The sequence below is a fragment of the Pseudophryne corroboree genome, chromosome 2 (assembly GCF_028390025.1).
Source record: "Pseudophryne corroboree isolate aPseCor3 chromosome 2, aPseCor3.hap2, whole genome shotgun sequence".
Classification (NCBI taxonomy): domain Eukaryota; kingdom Metazoa; phylum Chordata; class Amphibia; order Anura; family Myobatrachidae; genus Pseudophryne; species Pseudophryne corroboree.
In genome coordinates this window covers 909,354,107-909,377,076 of record NC_086445.1, presented here as the reverse complement: position 1 = coordinate 909,377,076, position 22,970 = coordinate 909,354,107, and the positions used below count along the sequence as shown (strand labels likewise).

The following is a 22,970-nucleotide window of genomic DNA, read 5'->3' as shown; positions in this document are numbered from 1 at the left end:
AGCCATCCCTGCTTCGGACCCGGGGACCGGGGGGACCACTGGAGCTGCGGCTCAGGATCCCTCCGCCATGACGGCGGCGTTTGCGCAGTTTTTGTCGACTTTGTCCCCGGGAGGCGTTTCTATGGTTCCCGCTTCGGTCGACGCGACCGTTCTCCCGGGAGCTTCTGGCCTCGCCATGGCGCAGTTTCTACAGGCGTGTCACAGTCTGGGCTCCGCCGCTGCATTGCTGGGTAACGCTACCCCATCGCCCGCAGGGGCGTCTGCTTTCATTCCCGCCAGGGGGGCTTCGGCTCCAGGGGCGGTTGTCCCTTCTTTTTCAGGTGCGGATCCGGATGGCGATCAGAACGAGGAGCCTGTCGTGGCCGACTTTTCGCCTTCCGGAAGCGGGCCTGCAGGTGAGTGGGACGACGATACAGTTGCTATGTCGCTGGGGTCCTCTTCTTCCTCGTACGGCAGTACATCAAGTAGATCTTCTTCCTCTTCTTCGTCGTGACAGTCTGCGGTTAGTCGCACCGCGAAGGCTAGGAAGCGGGCTATCAAGTATGCGCGGCGTGAGGCGTGGCACCGGGATAAGCGGTCTTGGAAAAGTAGTAGTAGTTCTCGTCGGGAAAGGAGGAGGCGTAATTTGCCGGGCGTGGTGCGCTGCGAGCACACGGCAGTCTTGCCAGGGTTGCGTGAGAGTTGCAGGAGGAAGATTAGACGGGGGGAATACGTCAACCTTTTTACGTTGACGGAGGATACCAAGAGGGAAGGGAAGGAAGCGCTTGCGAAGGGCGGTATTGGGGCGGAGGCCTTCCGCTCGTATGACAACTGGTTGGCGGGTTTCTGTGTCTTCGCGGCGTGCTACTTGGAGGATCGCCCTTGTGAACACATGAACGTCATCAGGTATATTCACCTCGTGCATGACATGCAGCGTCAGTCTAAGGACGATTCGTGGCTGCATTATGACAAGCAGTTCCGTCAGAAGCAGGATTGCCTGCACATCATTGACTTCGGATGCAAAGATGTGGAGGTATGGCTTCAAATTACGCGAGCGCAGGATATGAAGCTGGTGACTAAGTGGGCGTCAGTGGCGCAGGCCGCGGCGGCGAGTCAGTTTCGGCCCGCAGTTGAGGCTCCGCCGCGCCGCCCTTGGACCGTGGCCCGTTCTCCGCAGCAGGCGCCGGTGAAGGGGAAGTGTTTCACGTTCAACAATGCCACGTGCCCCCTTGGGCAATGCTGTCGTTTTCGCCACCTTTGCTTACGATGTAACAGATCCCACCCTGCTTCCAATTGCTTCCGCGCGGGGCGACCGGGTGCCAGGGCGGCCGCGGGCCCAGCCGGAAAAACTACTGGGGGCCTTGCCGCTAGTTAGGGCACCGACCCCGGTTCATTTGGGGGCCATGCTAAAATGGTTGGGGTGGTACCCAAACACAGACGACGCAAGATTTCTGCGGCAGGGTTTTGCATCGGGTTTTCGTTTACCAGTGGTGGGGGGAGGTTTTAGTTCGGGCCGCCAGGAACCTGCAGTCTGATCGGGATTTCCCCGACGTGCTTCGGGAAAAGGTTGAGCAGGAGGTTCGCCTGGGGAGAATGGCGGGCCCCTTTGCGCTGCCCCCTGTCGAGGATTTGATTATTTCCCCGGTGGGGGTCGTGCCCAAAAAGACTCCGGGGAAGTTCCGGCTCATTTAGCATCTGTCTTATCCATCTGGGTCCTCGGTGAACGATGCAATTTCGCTGGAATATTGTTCGGTGGTGTATTAGTCCTTTGAGGATGCTCTGGGCATGGTCCGGGGCTGTGGCCCCGGGGCCCACATGGCTAAACTGGATGTTGAATCGGCTTTTCGCTTGCTCCCTTTGCACCCGGAGTCGTTTCGATTCATGGGTTTCCGCGTCGGGGAGGAATACTTTGTAGACAAGTGTCTGCCTATGGGGTGTTCCGTTTCGTGTGCCTTTTTCGAAAAGTTCAGCACCTTTTTACATTGGTGTGTGGAGTTTTCTTGCGGAGGTAGCGGGATTGCACATTACCTGGATGATTTTTTGTGCATGGGGCCCGCGCATTCTCCTCGCTGTGGTTTCCTGCTGTTCTCGCTGCGTGCCTTGTTGGGGCATTTTGGCGTCCCTGTGGCCGAGGATAAGACGGAGGGGCCCCTCTCCTGTTTGTCCTTTTTAGGTATCAAGATCGATACGGTTGCAGGGGCTTGCCGGCTGCCTCAGGACAAGGTTGCGAAGCTTCGGGAGTCCATTGCGCAGTGCTCGGAACGGCGTAAGATGACGTTGCGGGAGGCTCAATCCCTCCTAGGTCTGTTGAACTTTGCCTGTCGGGTGATTCCCATGGGCAGGGTTTTTTGTCGGAAGTTGGAACGGTCCACGGCTGGGGTGTCCAGGCCGCACCATTTTGTACGTTTCTCGGCGGAGATTAGGCGGGACCTCGCTATGTGGGTTTCGTTTCTGGCGGATTTCAATGGTGTACTGATCTGGATGGCCCCGCTCGTTGACAGTTTCGACCTGCAGTTGTTTACGGATGCGGCGGGCTCATCGGGGTTCGGTTGTTATCTGGACGGGGCTTGGTTCGCGGCCTCTTTGCCCAAGTCTTGGTCGAGGGAGGGGCTGACCGGCGACCTGTTGTTGCTGGAGCTTAAATCCAGTCCAGTGGTACAGCCGTTTAATTCCAGTTCAGTGGTTCAGCCGTATAAGTTCAGGGGTACTGCCGTATAAGTCCAGGGGTACTACCATATAAGTCATGGGGTACTGCCATATAAGTCCAGGGGTACTACTGTATAAGTCCAGTCCAGTGGTGCAGCCGTATAAGTTCAGGGGTACTGCCATATAAGTCCAGTCCAGTGGTTTAGCCTTTAAGTCCAGGGGTACTGCCGTATAAGTCCAGGGGTACTGCCGTATAAGTCCAGGGGTACTGCCGTATAAGTCCAGTTCAGTGGTGCAGCCGTATAAGTTCAGGGGTACTGCCGTATAAGTCCAGGGGTACTGCCGTATAAGTCCAGGGGTACTGCCATATAAGTCCAGTCCAGTGGTGCAGCAGTATAAGTCCAGGAGTACTGCCGTATAAGTCCAGGGGTACTGCCATATAAGTCCAGTCCAGTGGTGCAGCCGTATATGTTCAGGGGTACTGCCGTATAAGTCATGGGGTACTGCTGTATAAGTCCAGGGGTACTACCGTATAAGTCATGGGGTACTGCCATATAAGTCCAGGGGTACTACTGTATAAGTCCAGTCCAGTGGTGCAGCCGTATAAGTTCAGGGGTACTGCCATATAAGTCCAGTCCAGTGGTTCAGCCATATAAGTCCAGGGGTACTGCCGTATAAGTCCAGTCCAGTGGTGCAGCCATATAAGTTCAGGGGTACTGCCGTATAAGTCCAGGGGTACTGCCGTATAAGTCCAGTCCAGTGGTGCAGCCATATAAGTCCAGGCGTACTGCAGTATAAATCCAGGGGTACTGCCGTATAAGTCCAGTCCAGTGGTGCAGCCGTATAAGTCTCAGGGTACTGCCGTATAAATCCAGTCCAGTAGTGCAGCCGTGTAAATTCAGGGGTACTGACGTACAAGTCCGGGGGTACTGCTATATAAGTCCAGGGGTACTGCCATATAAGTCCACCAATATTGTGCGTGCATTACATCTGGGCAAGTTCCAAGACGTCCCATGTTTTGCACATACAATTAATTTGGTGGTGCAGAATTTTTTTAAAACTGACAGGGGTGTGCAATAGATGCTGTCGGTGGGCCAAAAAATTGCGGGCCACTTTCGACATTCAGCCACTGCAGTGCCACTCCTAGATGGGCCAGGTGCTTGTGCCACACACTTGTGTCGCTTAGCAAAGTCATCCAGCTACCTCGGTGCAACCTTTTGGCCTAAAAACAATATTGTGAGGTATGAGGTGTTCAGAATAGACTGGAAATTAGTGGAAATTAATGTTATTGAGGTTAATAATACCGTAGGATCAAAATTACCCCCAAATTTTGTGATTTTAGCTGTTTTTGTGGTTTTTTCAAAAATCATCCAGATCCAAAACCAAAACCCGAAAGGGTGGTTTTGGCAAAACCAATCCAGATCCAAAAGACGAGCAAGGATCCAGATCCAAAACCAAAACACGAAAAGTGCCCGCCGCACATCTCTAATTTTTTATGGATGACCCCATGCTTGTCTTATAATATGGAGTGTGCATTAATTGGGTCTCCTATTTAAACTCTTGTGTAACTGTCCAGGAATGTGAAATGTGTTGGGGTTTTGGCTCAGAATGCTGATCTTGTCCTTGGATTCAGACATTGAACAGCTTGGGATCGGTATGAAATACCTCCAATCAAAATCCCGACGGTCGAAATCCCGACAGCAATTGACCGACGGTCGAAATCCCGACAAGGTCAAAATCCCGACATGGACAATAAAACGACATTTAAAATACCGACAAGGTCAAAATCCCGACATGTAAAATGCCGACATGCGGTTTTCATTATTTTTTGTGTGTATGTCGACATAGGTTGACATGGACACCATATAAGTGTACCACATCCCCTCGCATAGCTCGCTGCGCTCGGCACACTATTATATTCCCCCTCCAGGTCCACTGGGATGGTAGAGTATGAACAAATCGGTTTCAATGAAAAACTCATGTAAGGCATTTTGACCTGTCAGCATTTTACATGTCTGTATTTTGACCTTGTCGGTATTTTGCCCATGTCGGTATTTTGACCATCGGTCAATTGCTGTTGGGAGTTCGACCGTCAGGATTTTGATTGGAGGTAAATTGACTGCATCCCAACAGCTTCATTGTGCAGAGTCTGCTGTGCTATTCGCTGTGCTGTAGTGATTTTACAGTTATTCTCACACATGTGTAGGAAGCCGGTCCTAACCATGGAAATGTCCCTTGTGTGTGTGTTTCTTTATTCAGGTCCTCTGTGTGTATTCCTTTATCTAGGTTTATCCATTCCCTCTGTGTGTGTATTCCTTTATATAGATATATCCAGGCCCTCTGTGTGTATTCTCTTATATAGGTATATGCAGGCCCTCTGTGTGTATTCCTTTATCTAGGTATATCCAGTCCCTTTGTGTATGCTCTTGTATATAGGTATATCCAGTCCTTCTGTGTGTATTCCTTTATATAGGTATATCCAGTCCTTCTGTGTGTATTCCTTTATATACAGTAGGTCTATCCAGGCCCTGTGTATGTTTCTTTGCATAGGTATATCCAGTCCCTCTGTGTGTATTCCTTTATATAGGTATATCCCATACCTCCAGACATCTGCGAGCCCGAAAAGGGGGCGTGGCCTATTGAAAAGAGATGTGTGGCTTCACAGGAGGGCCCGTGATCACGAGCCACACCCTGTTTTCGTCACTGAGTGGGCATGCTCTGCGAGCTGCTGGCATGCCCCCTCTCCTCCTGTCTCGACTGAATAGATGCTGTGCGCATGCGCACAGTGTCAATTCTCCGCTGCTCTGCTAAACAGAGCAACGAGTGCAGGAGCCTCCCAACTGCCCCCCCCCCCCCCCATCCCCACTCCCACTGCGGGACACTGCGGCCCGCTGGTGGAACAGCGGGACAGTCCCAAAAAAAATGGGACTGTCCCGTGAAAATCGGGACAGCATATCTCCCAACATGACCCTCTCCAGGAGGGACACAATGCTCTGCTTCTGGACTTTTCTCTTAATTTATGATTGTCTGCACCTGTGTTGAACAGGTTAATGGATAAGAAAGGTGTTCCAGCACAGGTGATGGCAATCATAGATGAAGGGGAAAGTCCAGGAGCAGAGCATTCTGTCCCTCCTGGAGAGGGTCATGTTGGGAGGTATGGGACAGTTGCATACCTCCCAACATGACCCTCTCCAGGAGGGACACAATGCTCTGCTTCTGGACTTTTCTCTTAATTTATGATTGCCAGCACCTGTTTTGAACAGGTTAATGGATAAGAAAGGTGTTCCAGCACAGGTGATGGCAATCATAAATTAAGAGGGAAGTCCAGGAGCAGAGCATTCTGTCCCTCCTGGAGAGGGTCATGTTGGGAGGTATGCAGTTGGGAGGTATGATATCCAGACCCTCTATGTGTATTCCTTTAAATATGTATAACCAGGTCCCCTGTGTGTATTCCTTTATATAGGTATATCCAGGCCCTCTATGATTTTTCCTTTATACACGTATATCCATGTCCTTTGTGTGTGTGTCTTTATATAGTTATATCCAGTCCCTCTATGTGTATTCCTTTATATATGTATATCAAAGCTGTACTGTACTGTAGGTAGGCACATAATAGTAAAATAAAAGGACAGCAGGACCAATACAATGAGGGCACCATGTCCTATTTATAAGTGGGGTCAGAAGTCTGACCCTCCTGAAATCATGATGATATCTTCTGTTTCTTTCTTTACATCAGTCACCGACCTGAAGGCTGGCGTGGATCCTGACTGCCAGTTCACAATCTTTACTGTGCAGACGGTAACCTCACAGATTGATATAGAAATAGTTTAGATCAGCCCATGGTATGTGACTAACCTTTCTCCGATTCCCTGTGCTGTACAGTGTATCCGGAAAGTATTCACAGCGCTTCACTTTTTCAACATTTTGTTATGTTACAGCCTTATTCCAAAATGGAATAAATCTATTTTTCCCCTCAAAATTCTACACACAATACCCCATAATGACAACGTGAAAAAAGTTTTTTTTTAGATTTTAGCAAATTTATTAAAAAGAAAAAAGAAAAAAAATCACATGTTCATAAGTATTTACTGCCTTTGCTCAATACTTTGTTGATGCACCTTTGGCAGCAATTACAGCCTCAAGTCTTTTTGAATATGATGCCACAAGCTTGGCACACCTATCTTTGGGCAGTTTCGTCCATTCCTCTTTGCAGTACCTCTCAAGCTCCATCAGGTTGGATGGAAAGCGTTGGTGCACAGCCATTTTCAGATCTCTCCAGAGATATTCAATTGGATTCAAGTCTGGTCTCTGGCTGGGCCACTCAAGAACATTCAGAGTTGTCCTGAAACCACTCCTTTCATATCTTGGCTGTGTGCTTAGGTTAGTTGTCCTGCTGAAGGATGAACCGTCGCCTCAGTCTGAGGTAAAGAGCGCTCTGGAGTAGGTTTTCATCCAGGATGTCTCTGTACATTGCTGCATTCATTTTTCCCTCTATCCTGACTAGTCTCCCAGTTCCTGCTGCTGAAAAACATCCCCACAGCATGATGCTGCCACCACCATGCCTCACTGTAGGGATGGTATTGGCCTGGTGATGAGTGGTGCCTGGTTTCTTCCAAACATGACGTCTGGCATTCACGCCAAAGAGTTCAATCTTTGTCTCATCAGACCAGAGAATTTTATTTGTCATGGTCTGAGAGTCCTTCAGGTGCATTTTGGCAAACTCCAGACGGGCTGCCATGTGCTTTTTACTTAGGAGTGGCTTCCGTCTGGCCACTCTACCATACAGGCCTGATTGCTGGATTGCTGCAGAGATGGTTGTCCTTCTGGAAGGTTCTCCTCTCTCCACAGAGGAATGCTGTAGCTCTGACAGAGTGACTATCTGTTCTTGGTCACCTCACTGACTAGAGCCCTTCTCCCCCGATCGCTAAGTTTAGACGGCTGGCCAACTTTAGGAAGAGTCCTGGTGGTTCTGAAATTCTTCAATTTACGGATGATGGAGGCCAATGTGCTCATTGGGACTTTCAAAGCAGCAGATACTTTTCTGTACCTTTCCCCAGTTTTGTGCCTCGACTCAATCCTGTCTTGGAGGTCTACAGACAATTCCTTTGACTTCATGCTTGGTTTGTGCTCAGACATGCACTGTCAAGTGTGGGACCTTATACAGACATGTGTGTCTTTCCAAATCATGTCCAATCAACTGAATTTGCCACAGGATGATCAGTGGAAACAGGATGCACCTGAGCTCAATTTTGAGCTTCACGACAAAGGCTGTGAATACTTATGTACATGTGATTTCTTAGTTTTTTTATTTTTAATAAATTTGTACAAATCTCAAAAAAAAAATTTTCACATTATCATTATGGGGTATACTGTGTAGAAGTTTGAGGGAAAAAATTAATTTATTCCATTTCGGAATAAGGCTGTAGCATAACAAAATGTAAAAATGTAGAAAAAGTGAAGCGCTGCACTGTAAAATCCAGGCCGACCACCACCGTAAGAAAGCTGTACCTGGGTCATACTTGCCTACTTGACCCTCTCCATGAGGGAGAAAATGCTCTGTTCCTGGACTTTCCTGGTAATATATGATTGCCATCACCTGTGGTGAAACACCTTTCTTATCAATTAACTAGCTCACCACAGGTGAAGGCAATCATACATTACCAGGAAAGTCCATGAACAGAGCATTTTCTCCCTCATGGAGAGGGTAAGGTAGGCAAGTATGACCTGGGTGCACAGTCTGCAAGACCCTTGAGGTAACAGGACTACACAAAGCATAATTTGTTATTCCACTGTTCTCTGTTACCATGGAGATGTATGAATAAAATGCTGGGGTCCCCCTAACATGGTTTACAATAGTGACTCCATGAAGTAGGATTGTGGGACCTTACAGGATTCATTAGTACCAATGGGTTACAGGAGCACATGATCATTGTACCTCTAATGCAGTGGTTCCCAACCTCGGCGCTCAAGTACCCCCAACAGTTCATGTTTTCCAGGTCTCCTCACAGGATTGCAAGTGAATTAATTTGCTCCACCTGTGGGTCTTTTAAAATGTGTCAGTGAGTAATGAATACACCTGGTCAGCTGCTCGGTGACCTGGAAAACATGAACTGTTGGGGGTACTTGGGGACCGAGGTTGGGAACCACTGCTCCATACCTCCCAACATGATCCCCTCCAGGAGGGACAGAATGCTCTGCTCCTGGACTTCCCTCTTACTGCATGATTGCCATCACCTGTGCTGAAACACCTTTCTTATCCATTAGCCTGTTCAACACAGGTGTCAGCAATCATACACTAAGAGAAAAGTCCAGAAGCAGAGCATTGTGTCCCTCCTGGAGAGGGTCATGTTGGGAGGTATGCTGCTCTAATGCATCAAGACACCATGTTATATAAAAAGCAAACACACATTACCTTGAAACAGGGTAGGCTGTCCAACCCAGGGTATTCTTCTATGTCCCCGGTCTTTACATTGAAGCAGGCACCATGCCAGGGGCAGCGAACTCTGTCACCTGCCAGTACCCCTGCAATTCCGCAGAGTATTCACACTCAATTATCAGTAGCCACACATTTGTTATCATACACATCTAAGAGGCTTATTTATTCAAATTATTGTTAATGGGCCCATAAAAGGGATGGACACTGCGCTGGGGACTGAAGGTTCAAGAGGGCCAATCTACAGGTTTTCTGAAAGTGGACTGCAGGCAATACTGAAGCTCCTTGTTGCAAAGATTTAATACAGGTCAGTGACAAACATGCTTCCCCTGCTAGTCTGTACTACCAACACCTCCCTTCCAGGTCCATACATCAGCAGCCAGGCTGCAGTGGGAAACCAGGCTGTTATATCAGCCATCAGACTGCCACTGTGATTGCCGGTAACTTATTCTTCAGTGAACTCAAACAGTACATTATACTTCACAATAACTATGTTGACATTCTTGTTCTAATATGCCGAAACCCAGCCTATGACTACTGCGAGATGGTCACAAACCAATATGTACTATTCCTGAAAGCTCTTTCTGTTCTGCACAGCATTCCGTGTAACACTGGCTATAAAATGCAATGTAATATTTTGTAATATCACCCAAAAGTATAATCTGAGCTACTGTAGGACAATTTAAGTATATCATATAACCAGGAAATAGGAAAAATGTGTCTACCCACAAAGCTACAAATACCTGATGTTATGAGGTCAAAATAGCAAAAATGTAGAGATGGTAAAATGATGGTTTTAGAATAACGGCAATAAATGATGACATCACTATTTTACAAGGGTTCAGTATGGTATGCCGGCGGTCGGGCTCCCGGCGACCAGCATACCGGCGCCGGGAGCCCGACCGCCGGCTTACCGACAGTGTGGCGAGCGCAAATGAGCCCCTTGCGGGCTCGCTGCGCGCGCCACACTATTTTATTCTCCCTCCAGGGGGGTCGTGGACCCGCACGAGGGAGAATAAGTGTCGGTATGCCGGCTGTCGGGATTCCGGCGCCGGTATACTGTGCGCCAGGATCCCGTCAGTCGGCATACTGAAGACCACCCATTTTACAATATAGTTTACAGGACATCATCACACAAGGATCAGCAGACAGAAAAAACAAAGCGTACCTTTACTTAGAGGTGCACCATAGTGGGAACACTTGTTTCCCACAGCGCTGAATACCCCGTTACTCTTCACTAACAGAATAGAGTGTCCCTCGATGTCAAACTCCTTCATCCTGCAAGCAAACAAAAACAAGCATAGAACAGGATGACAGACATTGCTGATTACATGATGCTCTATTTCTCTGTAAGGCCTAGATCAGGCATGTCCAAACTGCGGCCCTCCAGCTGTTGAGAAACTACACATCCCAGCATGCCCTGACACAGCTTTAGCATTCTCTGACAGCAAAACTGTGTCAGGGCATGCTGGGATTTGTAGTTTCACAACAGCTGGAGAGCCGCAGTTTGGACATGCCTGACCTACATACTGCAGGACTGAGAGCATTTGGGTAACTCCAGAAAGTGGTGAGAGAATCACATGACAATGAAAGTGAGGAGAAAATCAGGTGAAGTGTGAAATCAGCAACAGTAATACCCCTTTTCCACTGCCACTAATATATACGTTATGGTAAGAACTTACCGTTGATAACGGTATTTCTCCTAAGTCGACAGGTTCCACAGGATAACAATGGGATCTGATGGAGTGACAGCGGATTGGCACCAAACGATCAAAAGCTTTCTGGCCTCCCAGAATGCAACGGGCCCGTCCATATATCCCGTCCACTGGCTCAGGCAAATCAGTTGTATTCCAAAGCACAAGGCAGGAGCATCATGTAGAGCCCTAATCAGTCGAGAAGAACACACATGCACACTCTTCCATACAAGAAGGAAGCGGTTAGTGAGTAGAAGGATCCTCAAATCAGGTGCGTCAGGGTGGATCCCTGTGGAACCTGTGGACTTAGGAGAAATAGCGTTATCAACAGTAAGTTCTTACCATAACGTATATTTCTCTGGCAGGTCCACAGGTTATCCACAGGATAACAATGGGATTTCCCAAAGCAATTTAGTAGTGGGGACGCTCCTGAATGGACAGGAGAACCTTACGCCCGAATTCAGCGTCATGAGAGGCAAAAGTATCCAAGGCATAATGTCTAATGAATGTGTTAATGGAAGACCATGTGGCTGCCTTACATATCTGTTCTGCTGAAGCACCATGTTGTGCTGCCCATGAAGGACCTACCTTACGAGTAGAGTGAGCAGAGACATTAGCCAGAACAGGGAGATCAGCTTGAGAATATGCTTCTGAAATCGTCATTCGAAGCCATCTTGCCAGCGTCTGTTTAGTATCAGGCCATCCTGAAGAGAGAATCTGTCTTTCTGATGGCACTGGTACGATCCACGCAGATCTTTAATGCCCGGACTACGTCCAGCGACGCATCTCCCGCAGAAAGTCCCGATACCTGAAAAGCCGGGACTACAATTTCTTCATTAAGGTGGAATTTAGACACCACCTTTGGAAGATACTCAGACCTAGTTCTGAGAACTGCTTTATCTGGATAAAAAATCAGAAATGGGGAACGACATGACAGCGCTCCTAAATCTGATACTCTTCTAGCTGATGCCATAGCATAGTCAGTAGAAAGATTACTTTTGCTGTCAACCATTTAAGATCCACCTTGTTAAGTGGTTCAAATGGGGCAAGTTGAAGGGCTTTCAGGACCTTACATAATTCCCTCCGTACTGTAGGTGGAACAAAGGGAGGTTGAATGTGCAGCATTCCCTGGAAAAAAGTACGCACATCCTGTAAATTGGCAATTTTCTTTTGGAACCATACAGTCAATGCCTATACCTGCACTCTCAAGGAAGCCACCTTCAAACCTTTTATCCATTCCTGCCTGAAGGAAAGTTAGGACCCTGGAAACTCTAAATGATTTCGGGTCCATACCTCCTTCACCGCACCAATGAATATAGGCCTGCCATATTCGGTGATAAATACGAGCTGAGGAGGGTTTCCTTGCTCTGAGCATTGTTTGAATTACCTGTTTAGAGAATCCTCCTGACTTTAGGATAGAGGTTTCAAGAGCCACGCCGTCAAAGACAGTCGATCCAGATGTCTGTGATAACAGGGATCCTGCATAAGTAGATCTGGACGTTGAGGGAGCAGAAGTAGAGCCTCCATCGACACTCTCTGCAGATCTGTGTACCAATGCCTTCTGGGCTAAGCCGGAGCTATTAGAATCACGGCACCCTTTGTTTGCTTTATTTTCCCTCACCAGCCAGATGAAAGTCCCATTTCACAGACAAGGCGTCCACAAAGATCGCTCCGGGATCCTTTGTTCTTGACCCGTATGCGGGCACTTTGTTGTTCAGACGGGATGCCATGAGATCTATCTCTGGCAACCCCCATTTGTCTACTAGAGTCTGAAAGACCTCCGGGTGTAGAGCCCATTCGCTTGCTTGAATGGTGTGTCGACTGAGAAAGTCCGCTTCCCAGTTTAGGACTCCCGGAATGAACACTGCGGACAAGGCTGGAAGATGGAGTTCTGCCCACTTTAGTATGTGACTTACCTCCTTCATTGCTTTTTGGCTGCAAGTTCCTCTCTGATGGTTGAGGTACGCTACTGCCGTCGCATTGTCCGAGCGGATCTGGACTGGTTTTCCTTGAAGAATGTCCTTCGCCTGAATCAGTGCCATGTATATGGCCCGAAGTTCTAACAGGTTTATTGGCAGGCAACCTTCTTCTCTGGTCCATTGCCCCTGGAATCATAATTTTCCGGACACTGCTCCCCAGCCCTGAAGACTGGCATCTGTTGTCAGGATCTCCCAATCTGATATCCAAAAGGGTCTCCCCTTGTCTAGATGGAATGTCTGTAGCCACCAGGCTAATGACTTTCTTACTTTTACTAAAAGTACCATAGTTTGATTCTTTATTGTCTGATGTACTCCATTCCATCTGGACAGAATCAGACGCTGCACAAGTCTTGAGTGGAATTGTGCATACTCCACCATGTCGAATGTTGACACCATCAAACCCATCACTCGCATTGCTGCGTGAATGGATACCGTTTGACTGTGTAACAAGTCCTGAATCTTTGACTGTACCTTGGATATCTTGTTCCAAGGTAAAAATACTTTCTGCAGACCTGAATCCAGTACAGCCCACAATTGAGTCATCTGTTGTGACGGCACCAGAGATGATTTTGCCCAATTTATGAGCCACCCGTGCCTCTGCAGACATGTTATTGTCTGTTGGAGATGGCACATGAGCAAGTCCTGTGATTGTGCCAGGATTAAAAGGTCGTTGAGGTATGGAAAAATTCTTATCCCCTGCTTGCGGAGATAAACTGCCATAACCACCATAATCTTGGTAAATACTCTGGGGGCTGTGGCTAACCCAAATGGTAGGGCCTGGAACTGAAAATGTTGCTGGAGCATGGCGAACCTGATGGGACAGTGCTATAGGAACATGTAGATAAGCATCCTGAATATCCAGGGATGCCATATCATCCCCTGGTTCCATGGCCAAAACTATAGAGCGTAACGTCGGTACCCAAATATATTTGTTTAGCATTTTGAGATTGAGAATGGGACGAAATGACCCATTTGGCTTCTGAACCAAAAACAGGTTGGAGTAAAAACCCTGTCTCCGTTGTGCGGGGGGTACTGGAATGACTACTCCTGACTGTAACAATTTCTGAGCTGCTTCTTGCAAAGCCCTGGCCTTCGTCTCTACCCGAGACGGGCGGGTGCAGAAGAACCTTCGAGGAGGATGCTTCTTGAAGGGAAAAACATAAACTAGAGACTTTTTACCATTGCTTTCCTTGAGACCGAAAGGGCCAGAAAACCGGACCCCTAGGTTTGGGGTTATATGTGGAAGGAAACTTGACCTTCTTGGAGTCTGCTTCAGAATATCTGTCAATTCTTTACCAAACAGAATATTTCCAGAAAAAGTCAAAGATTCCAAAACCTTCTTAGATTCTGAATCAGCTTTCCACGTACGTAACCAAACTGCTCTGCGAGCAGCTATTGTTGAGGCTGATGCCCTAAAAGCAATAGTACCCATATCTAATGCAGCTTCTTCCAACAATACTGCAGCCTGTTTAATATGAGCTATATAGGATTTTTGCTCTCTAGAAGCTTATGAAAAATCACCTTCCAATGCATCAGCCCAGACAGCCACTGCCTTTGCCATCCAAGCTGAAGCCATGGCTGGCCTTATGACTGCTCCAGACAGGGAAAATATGTTTTTTAGAAAACCATTCACTCTCCTATCCATGACATCATTTAATGATGTTGACAGCAAAGGCAATATAAATTTTCGCACTAATCGAATCACATGCATATCTACTTTAGGAGCCACCTCCCTTTTTAAACAGTCCCCAGCTGGAAAAGGATAATTGGAATCCCATTTTTTGGGAATTCTATATTTTTTTATTGGGTGTTGCCCAAGCCTCTTCCATGATTATTGTCAGCTGGTCTGACCCTGGAAACTCAGTCTTAACTGTTTTGGGACATTTAAACACAGGTGCCTTGGGTTTTAACACAGGCTCTGCTGAATCTTCTAAGGATAGAATGGCCTTCATTGCTCTAATTAATTCAGCTATATCCACTGAGCTGAGACCTTCTTCCTCCTCTTTGTATGTTGAAGTAGAGTAAACTGAGCTTTCATCTTCTGATGAATCGTCATGTGTAGCCTGTGAAGGTGAAGATTTACTTACCATCGGTTTATCAGCTTGATTCATTTGAGAAGCTGCTGGGGGAAATGATATACAGTAGGTAGGGAGCTGCATGTATGGGTACCCCATTCCTGGTATTGAAGCTGTAGGAATTATCCGTTCAGCTATACTGGACAAAGTCTGTGCAAACATAGCCCAAGGTGGATCCATCTGTACCTGACATTGTACAGGGATCTGCCTTGTATTCTGCTGAAAAGCAAAACAATTTGCACATAAACCATCCTGAACCAGATCCTGAGAGGATAATACAGTTTTGCAAGACAAACATGATATCAGTGTTGGTATTACTGTAAGTGTACCTTTGCCGCTCTTAGACATGATAAATAATCAGCACTTTCACAGTGTACTACACAATTTTTGACTGTAATCACTTTAACCTTCTAAAGTGATATCAATCTGACCCTACTCATGCACCAGCATTGAGGATCAGAAGAAACAACTGACAAACATATATTAAAGTCAGCAATCACACTAGCAGTCAGTCACATGTTATATATCAGTCATATGAGCACATCATCAACTACAAACACTTTAAGTATGTAGGCGAACATTTACTGAATCATGTATAGTGTACAGAGGGAAAAAGTAGCAGGTGCACTATCTCACACTAGCTCAACATGTAATAACCAGAGGCGTTTAGCATATTCCTGGCCAGGGCTATGAGCTTACCCACCTCACCAAGGTAGCCTTTCATTGGGTAAGTCCCTAACACTAACTACAGGGGTTCAGGTCCGGGGGGCAGGACACCCCAAAGCCACCCAGTCAGACAACCCCAGGGCACCGCAAGAGTGATACAAAGAGTTAAGTGGGTAGGAGCAGCTACTGCTGCATGTGTAAGTAATGTGAAGAGTGAAAGAAATGGGTGTGAAAGTGTTACATATATATAAAACAAACTATAAGTGCCATAGTGTATTGAAATGAATGTTAGATTGTGGTGCCACGGGGGTGCCCAGTCACGGCAGGTCCAGGGAACCCCGCGCCCCAGAGAATCCCCCCAATATTGACTACCATAATAAACAAAATGTAGGAGTCTTACCTCAGTGTGCTCATTCCACATATTATTATTATTATTATTATTATCCTTTATTTATATGGCGCCACAAGGGTTCCGCAGCGCCCAATTAGAGAGTACATAAACAAATAATCAAACAGGAAAACAGCAATGTCAGGAATCGACTTACCGCTGTTATGTCTGTCCGCCGGAGCGGACTCCGTCCGGGGTCACTGCATGTTGCTGTCGCCTGTCGCCCTGCTCGTGGATGCCATCTCAGGCCTGGGAGCGCCCCTGGAGTCAACGGGCGTGTGGGCGCGCCGCGTCCCAGCCGGGCCGCGTCATGGGCGCCGCCATGACAGTTTTCCCCAGTGTAAGTGCGGCAGCCAATCCGGAGCTTGGCCGCACCTCCTCGTCTCACTCCAGCCAATACCTGCCGGTCAGGGGGTATATCAGGAGCTGCAGGGTGAGTCAGAGGTTGTCCTGAACTTTGTGTCACTCCTGCGACCCGTGTGTCTGGACCTGTTCTCCTGTTCCTCCGTGTTCCTGGATATTCTCCTGATCCTCCGTGTTCCTGGATATTCTTCTGTACCTGTTACTTCCGTGGAACTACAAGTACCAGCACCAGCAATACCTTTCTGGCTTCACACCTTCTACACCTGCAGTGTGCTCCAGCCTACAGCAGTAGAGACTCCCTCTCCAGGTGCATTCCGTCATCTCACCTGTGATTCAGCCTGCATGCTGATTGTGCACTTCCAACAGCACAGTGAACATTACCATCCAGTCTCCTGCATTGCTACCAGGTTTGCTACCATTATTCCACCTCTGCTGGCTCCACGTTTTAATTACTCTGGTTCCATTTCTGCATTACAAACTCTGCCATAGACTTTCAGTTTCAAACCATATTATATCATTGCCATTACCATTGCCGTTACCATTGTCATTTCCATTGCATTCGTTTGTTTTACTTTCTGCTGCATTATTATCTGGACTTTCTGTTATTAATAAATCTACATTGTGCACATGCGCAGAAACCCAATACTGCCTCCTCACTTCATTCCACCTACCTCCACTGACCCACTAGCGCCCCCTCCGGGGACACAAACTAAACCGACTCTGACAGTAAGTTCAGGACCGATGGACTCGGACGGTGGTCAGAGTGTGGGGTCAGGGGCCTTACAAAACCTGGTCTCCCGTTTGGATGGACAAGAGGCTGTGCAGCAGCAGATATTCCAGTTTCTGCAAGGGATGTCCTCCCGGATTGATACGTTACAACAATCTCTGCTAAGTGCGCCTGCACCTCCAGTTCCTGTTACCCCTGCACATGCAAGTGTAGGGGGTTCTTCTTCTCCGGCTGCATCTGCTCCTGTATCTCGTTTGCACCTGCCTGTGCCTAGCAGGTATGATGGCAGTCCGAAGTTATGCCGTGGGTTCCTTAACCAGTGTGAAGTCCAGTTTGAACTTTTACCTCATAATTTTCCCAAGCCAAGATCCAAGGTTGCTTATATTATTTCACTGCTCTCCGGATCAGCCCTGAGTTGGGTGTCTCCTCTGTGGGAACGTGCCGACCCGTTGATGAACAACTATGCCGAGTTTGTTTCCATCTTCAGACGCATCTTTGATGAACCGGGTCGTGCAACATCAGCCTCCGCAGATCTTCTCCAGCTCCGTCAAGGGACTCGCAGTATGGGCCAATACGTCATCCAGTTCCAGACGTTAGCCGCAGAGGTTCAGTGGAATAACCAAGCCTTGGTAGCAGCCTTCTGGCATGGACTCTCGGAACGGATAAAAGATGAACTGGCAACCCGTGATATCCCTGTGCAATTACCAGAATTAATCTCCCTATGTATCAAGTTGGACTCTCGCATCCGCGAACGCAATAGTGAGCGTGCTCGTGCTGAGTGTCGCAAACCAAGAATGGTACCTCCTGTACAGTTTCAGCCTCCACCTTCTGACGAGCCTATGCAAATTAATAGGTCCCGCTTAACCTCTGAGGAGCGGTCAAGGAGACTTCGTGAGAGACTGTGTCTTTATTGTGCGGCAGTAGGTCACCAAATAAATTATTGTCCAGTACGTTCGGGAAACGCCAGATCCTGACTTGTAGGGGAGGAGTCAAGTTGGGATCTTTCAAGCAAGCTCCTTCAACCCAAGATTTCATTCTTCCTGTGACCTTAGAGACGGCGGCTGGACTCCAATCTGCAACTGCGTTGGTAGACTGTGGTGCAGCGGGGAATTTCATCACTCAAGCTGCGGTAGACAAGTTTCATCTGCCGGTCTATGAACTTCCATATCCAGTCTACATCACGGCAGTTGATGGTAGTCGTATTTCTAAGGGGTATATCACTCAACAAACCCGGCCAGTGATACTGGGGGTTGGGTTCCTGCATTCTGAGTTAATAAAATTTCTAGTTATTCCTCAGGCAACTCAGGAGATTGTGTTAGGTATGCCCTGGCTCCAGCTACATAACCCACAGATTGATTGGGCTACCTTACAACTAACTGCTTGGGGTTCACATTGCCGTCAGTCCTGTTTAGCCCAAGTTGTTCCTGTCAAGACTTCTGAAATCAAGACCCAGTCTACTCTTCCTATGGCCTATCAAGATTTCGCTGACGTCTTCAGCGAGAAGGCCGCTGATGTCCTGCCGCCCCATAGAGAGTGGGATTGCCCCATCGACCTCATTCCTGGCAAAAAACCACCTAGGGGGCGCACCTACCCGTTATCTGTTCCTGAAACCGAAGCAATGAGCGAATACATCAAAGAAAACCTACAGAAAGGATTCATCCGTCCCTCATCATCACCTGCTGGGGCAGGTTTCTTTTTTGTTAAAAAAAAAGATGGAGGACTACGTCCATGTATTGACTACCGGGGACTTAATGATATTACCGTTAAGAACAGCTACCCGTTACCTCTTATTACCGAGTTATTTGATAGAGTCAAAGGAGCCCGCATCTTCAGCAAGTTAGATCTCCGCGGTGCCTATAATCTCATCAGAATCCGCAGCGGTGACGAATGGAAGACAGCTTTCAATACTCGGGATGGCCATTACGAGTACCTGGTAATGCCATTCGGGTTGAGCAATGCTCCAGCAGTGTTTCAACACTTTGTTAATGAAATTTTCCGTGACGTTCTGTACAAGTATCTCGTTGTTTACCTGGACGATATCCTCATCTTCTCTCAAGACCTCCCTTCTCATCGTCTCCAAGTCCGTGAAGTCCTCCGACGTCTTCGTGAGAATTGTCTTTACGGCAAATTATCTAAGTGTACCTTTGAGGTTACCTCCATACCCTTCCTGGGGTATATAATTTCTGGATCGGCTCTCCAGATGGACCCGGCAAAATTGGAAGCTATTGCCAATTGGTCCATTCCGAACACTCTCAAGTCCATTCAACGATTCCTGGGCTTTGCCAATTATTATAGGAAATTCATCCGAGGCTTTTCAACTCTCATTGCTCCTATTACTAGCTTAACTCGGAAAGGGGCAGATCATTCCAACTGGTCAGAAGATGCCCTGGCTGCGTTTCAAAAAATCAAGATGGCTTTTGTTACCGCTCCAGTTTTGTTACAGCCCGATATTAATAAGCCATTCGAGTTGGAGGTGGATGCTTCCACAGTAGGAGTGGGAGCTGTTCTCTCTCAGATGGGAGCTGACGGGAAGATTCATCCCTGTGGATTCTTTTCCCGTAAATTTCTTCCTGCAGAAGTTAATTATTCCATCGGAGATCAAGAGCTTCTGGCGATTAAACTGGCCCTTGAGGAATGGAGGTATCTCCTGGAAGGGGCGAAGTTTCCATTTAATATCTATACGGATCATAAAAACCTGCTCTACTTGAAGGCAGCTCAGTGCCTTAATCCTCGCCAGTCCCGATGGGCTATGTTCTTCTCCCGTTTTAATTTCAAGCTCCATTTCCGCCCAGGTTCTCAGAATACCAAAGCAGATGCCTTGTCTCGATCCATGGAATCTGAGGACGAGATATCCGATCCAGTACCACGCTCCATCCTGGATCCTGTTGCTTTTGCTTCTTCACAAGTTTCTCCAGCTCCGCCTCCTGGTAAGACTTTTGTTGCTCCTGAACTCCGTTCTAAGTTGTTGTCTTGGGCTCATCAGTCTAAATTTACTGGGCATCCTGGTGTCCTAAAGACTTTTAAATTTCTCTCTGAAACATACTGGTGGCCGAAGATGAAAGTCGACATCAAAGACTTTGTGGCGTCTTGCCCTAAATGTGTGCAGCACAAAACTCCTCGTCAGTCTCCAGCAGGTCAGTTACAGCCATTATCCATTCCCAGCCGTCCTTGGTCACATCTGTCTATGGATTTCATCTCTGACCTTCCCTCCTCCCAAGGATTCAATACCATCTGGGTAGTGGTCGACAGATTTACCAAAATGGCTCATTTTGTTCCACTCCAAGGACTTCCTTCCGCTCCAAAACTGGCTCAAATCTTCCTACGGGAGATTTTCCGTTTACATGGACTACCCTCTGAAATAATATCTGACCGTGGAGTTCAGTTTGTGGCAAGGTTTTGGAGAGCTCTCTGTTCTGCCATGCAGGTCCATCTCAAGTTCTCGTCAGCGTATCATCCTCAGACGAATGGGCAGACAGAGAGGGTAAACCAGGAGTTGGAAACTTTCCTGAGACTGTACATATCATCTTCCCAAGATGACTGGGTAGATTTGCTCCCGTGGGCTGAATTCGCTCACAATTTCCGCTACCACACAGCTACTGAAACTACTCCGTTCTTCGCTGTTTATGGGCAGCATCCACGAGTTCCTGATTTTCAAGACCTTCCTAGCATCGATGTTCCTGCTGCCACTACTGTCCTCAGTCAGTTCTCAACAATCTGGAGGAAGATTCATACTTCACTCAAAAAGGCTTCTGCCCGGTACAAATTCTTTGCCGACCGCAAGAGACGTGCAGTTCCCAGCTTGAAACCTGGGGATAAAGTCTGGCTGTCAACCCGGAATCTTCGTCTTAAAGTGCCTTCGATGAAGTTTGCACCACGCTTCATTGGTCCTTTCTCCATCGAAAGAGTTCTAAATCCTGTGGCTTACAAGCTCAAGTTACCCTCTTCATTGCGTATTCCTAATGCTTTCCATGTCTCTCTCCTCAGACCATTAGTCCTAAATCGCTTCCAAAGAGCTCTTCCGGCTGGCCCAAGCATTCCAACTCAGCGGGGCATAGAGTTCGAGATAGAGAAGATCCTGGACTCCCGTCACCGGTATGGTCGTCTGCAATATCTCATCGACTGGGCCGGCTATGGTCCTGAGGAGAGGAGTTGGGTGAACTCTGCTGATGTCCACGCTCCCAGGTTGGTCCGTGTTTTCCACAGGTCTCATCCTTCCAAGCCACGTGGGTGTTCGGTGCCCACCCATAAGGGAGGGGGTACTGTCAGGAATCGACTTACCGCTGTTATGTCTGTCCGCCGGAGCGGACTCCGTCCGGGGTCACTGCATGTTGCTGTCGCCTGTCGCCCTGCTCATGGATGCCATCTCAGGCCTGGGAGCGCCCCTGGAGTCAACGGGCGTGTGGGCGCGCCGCGTCCCAGCCGGGCCGCGTCATGGGCGCCGCCATGACAGTTTTCCCCAGTGTAAGTGCGGCAGCCAATCCGGAGCTTGGCCGCACCTCCTTGTCTCACTCCAGCCAATACCTGCCGGTCAGGGGGTATATCAGGAGCTGCAGGGTGAGTCAGAGGTTGTCCTGAACTTTGTGTCACTCCTGCGACCCGTGTGTCTGGACCTGTTCTCCTGTTCCTCCGTGTTCCTGGATATTCTCCTGATCCTCCGTGTTCCTGGATATTCTTCTGTACCTGTTACTTCCGTGGAACTACAAGTACCAGCACCAGCAATACCTTTCTGGCTTCACACCTTCTAAACCTGCAGTGTGCTCCAGCCTACAGCAGTAGAGACTCCCTCTCCAGGTGCATTCCGTCATCTCACCTGTGATTCAGCCTGCATGCTGATTGTGCACTTCCAACAGCACAGTGAACATTACCATCCAGTCTCCTGCATTGCTACCAGGTTTGCTACCATTATTCCACCTCTGCTGGCTCCACGTTTTAATTACTCTGGTTCCATTTCTGCATTACAAACTCTGCCATAGACTTTCAGTTTCAAACCATATTATATCATTGCCATTACCATTGCCGTTACCATTGTCATTTCCATTGCATTCGTTTGTTTTACTTTCTGCTGCATTATTATCTGGACTTTCTGTTATTAATAAATCTACATTGTGCACATGCGCAGAAACCCAATACTGCCTCCTCACTTCATTCCACCTACCTCCACTGACCCACTAGCGCCCCCTCCGGGGACACAAACTAAACCGACTCTGACAAGCAACTTACAGTTGATGACAGTATAGGACAAGTACAGGGTGAATAAACATAGTTACATCAGCAGATGACACTGGAATAAGTATCAGGTGGCAGAAGACTGCTGGATGTGGTACAGTTGAAGATTATTAAAGTAAGAAAAAGGATAAGCACATGAGGGAAGAGGGCCCTGCTTGTGAGAGCTTACATTCTACAGGGAAGGGGTAGACAGACAGGGGTGACACAGATGGGGTACATAGAGAGCGTGGAACAGAGGGTTGGGATGAGATTTGCCTGGGTTTGGTGAAGAAGTGGATCTTGAGAGCCCGTTTGAAGTTTTGTAGAGAGGTGGAGAGTCTGAGGGAGAGAGGTAGGGAATTCCAGAGAAGTGGTGCCAGCACGTGAAAAATCTTGGAGGTAGGAGTGGCAGGAAGTAATCCGTAGGCAGGAGAGTCGTCGTGCATTAGCAGAGCGAAGAGGACAGGTGGGAGTGTAAAGGGAGATGAAGTCAGAGATGTAGATGGGAAAGGAGTGGGTGAGGGCTTTGTAAGCGAGTGTGAGAAGCTTGAAATGGATTCTGAAAGGGAAGGGGAGCCAGTGAAGGTCTAGTAAGAGAGGAGAGATGGACATAGTGCGTTTGGTGAGGAAAATGAGCTGGGCAGCAGCATTGAGGATAGATTGGAGTTGAGAGAGGTATTTGTCCGGAATGCCAGTCAGGAGGAGATTACAGTAGTCCAGACTGGAGATGACCAGTGAGTGGATAAGAGTCTTAGTAGCATCCTGGGTCAGAAAGGGTCTGATCCTGGAAATATTTTTTAGATGAAAACGGCAGG

At 48.0% G+C, this 22,970-nt stretch overlaps 1 protein-coding gene across 5 annotated transcripts in view; it reads right to left on the bottom strand.

Annotated features, from left to right (window-relative positions):
* LOC135050015 (apoptosis-inducing factor 3-like) overlaps positions 1–22,970 on the bottom strand; it is a 309,250-nt gene that overhangs the window by 227,863 nt on the left and 58,417 nt on the right. For all 5 annotated transcript variants that reach the window (XM_063956102.1, XM_063956100.1, XM_063956103.1 and 2 more), the window contains exons 3-4: positions 10,227–10,336; positions 9,038–9,147 (exon numbers count right to left, since the gene is read on the bottom strand). In XM_063956102.1, coding sequence (XP_063812172.1) covers positions 9,038–9,147; positions 10,227–10,336 — 220 coding nt within the window. The remainder of the gene's footprint in view (positions 1–9,037; positions 9,148–10,226; positions 10,337–22,970) is intronic.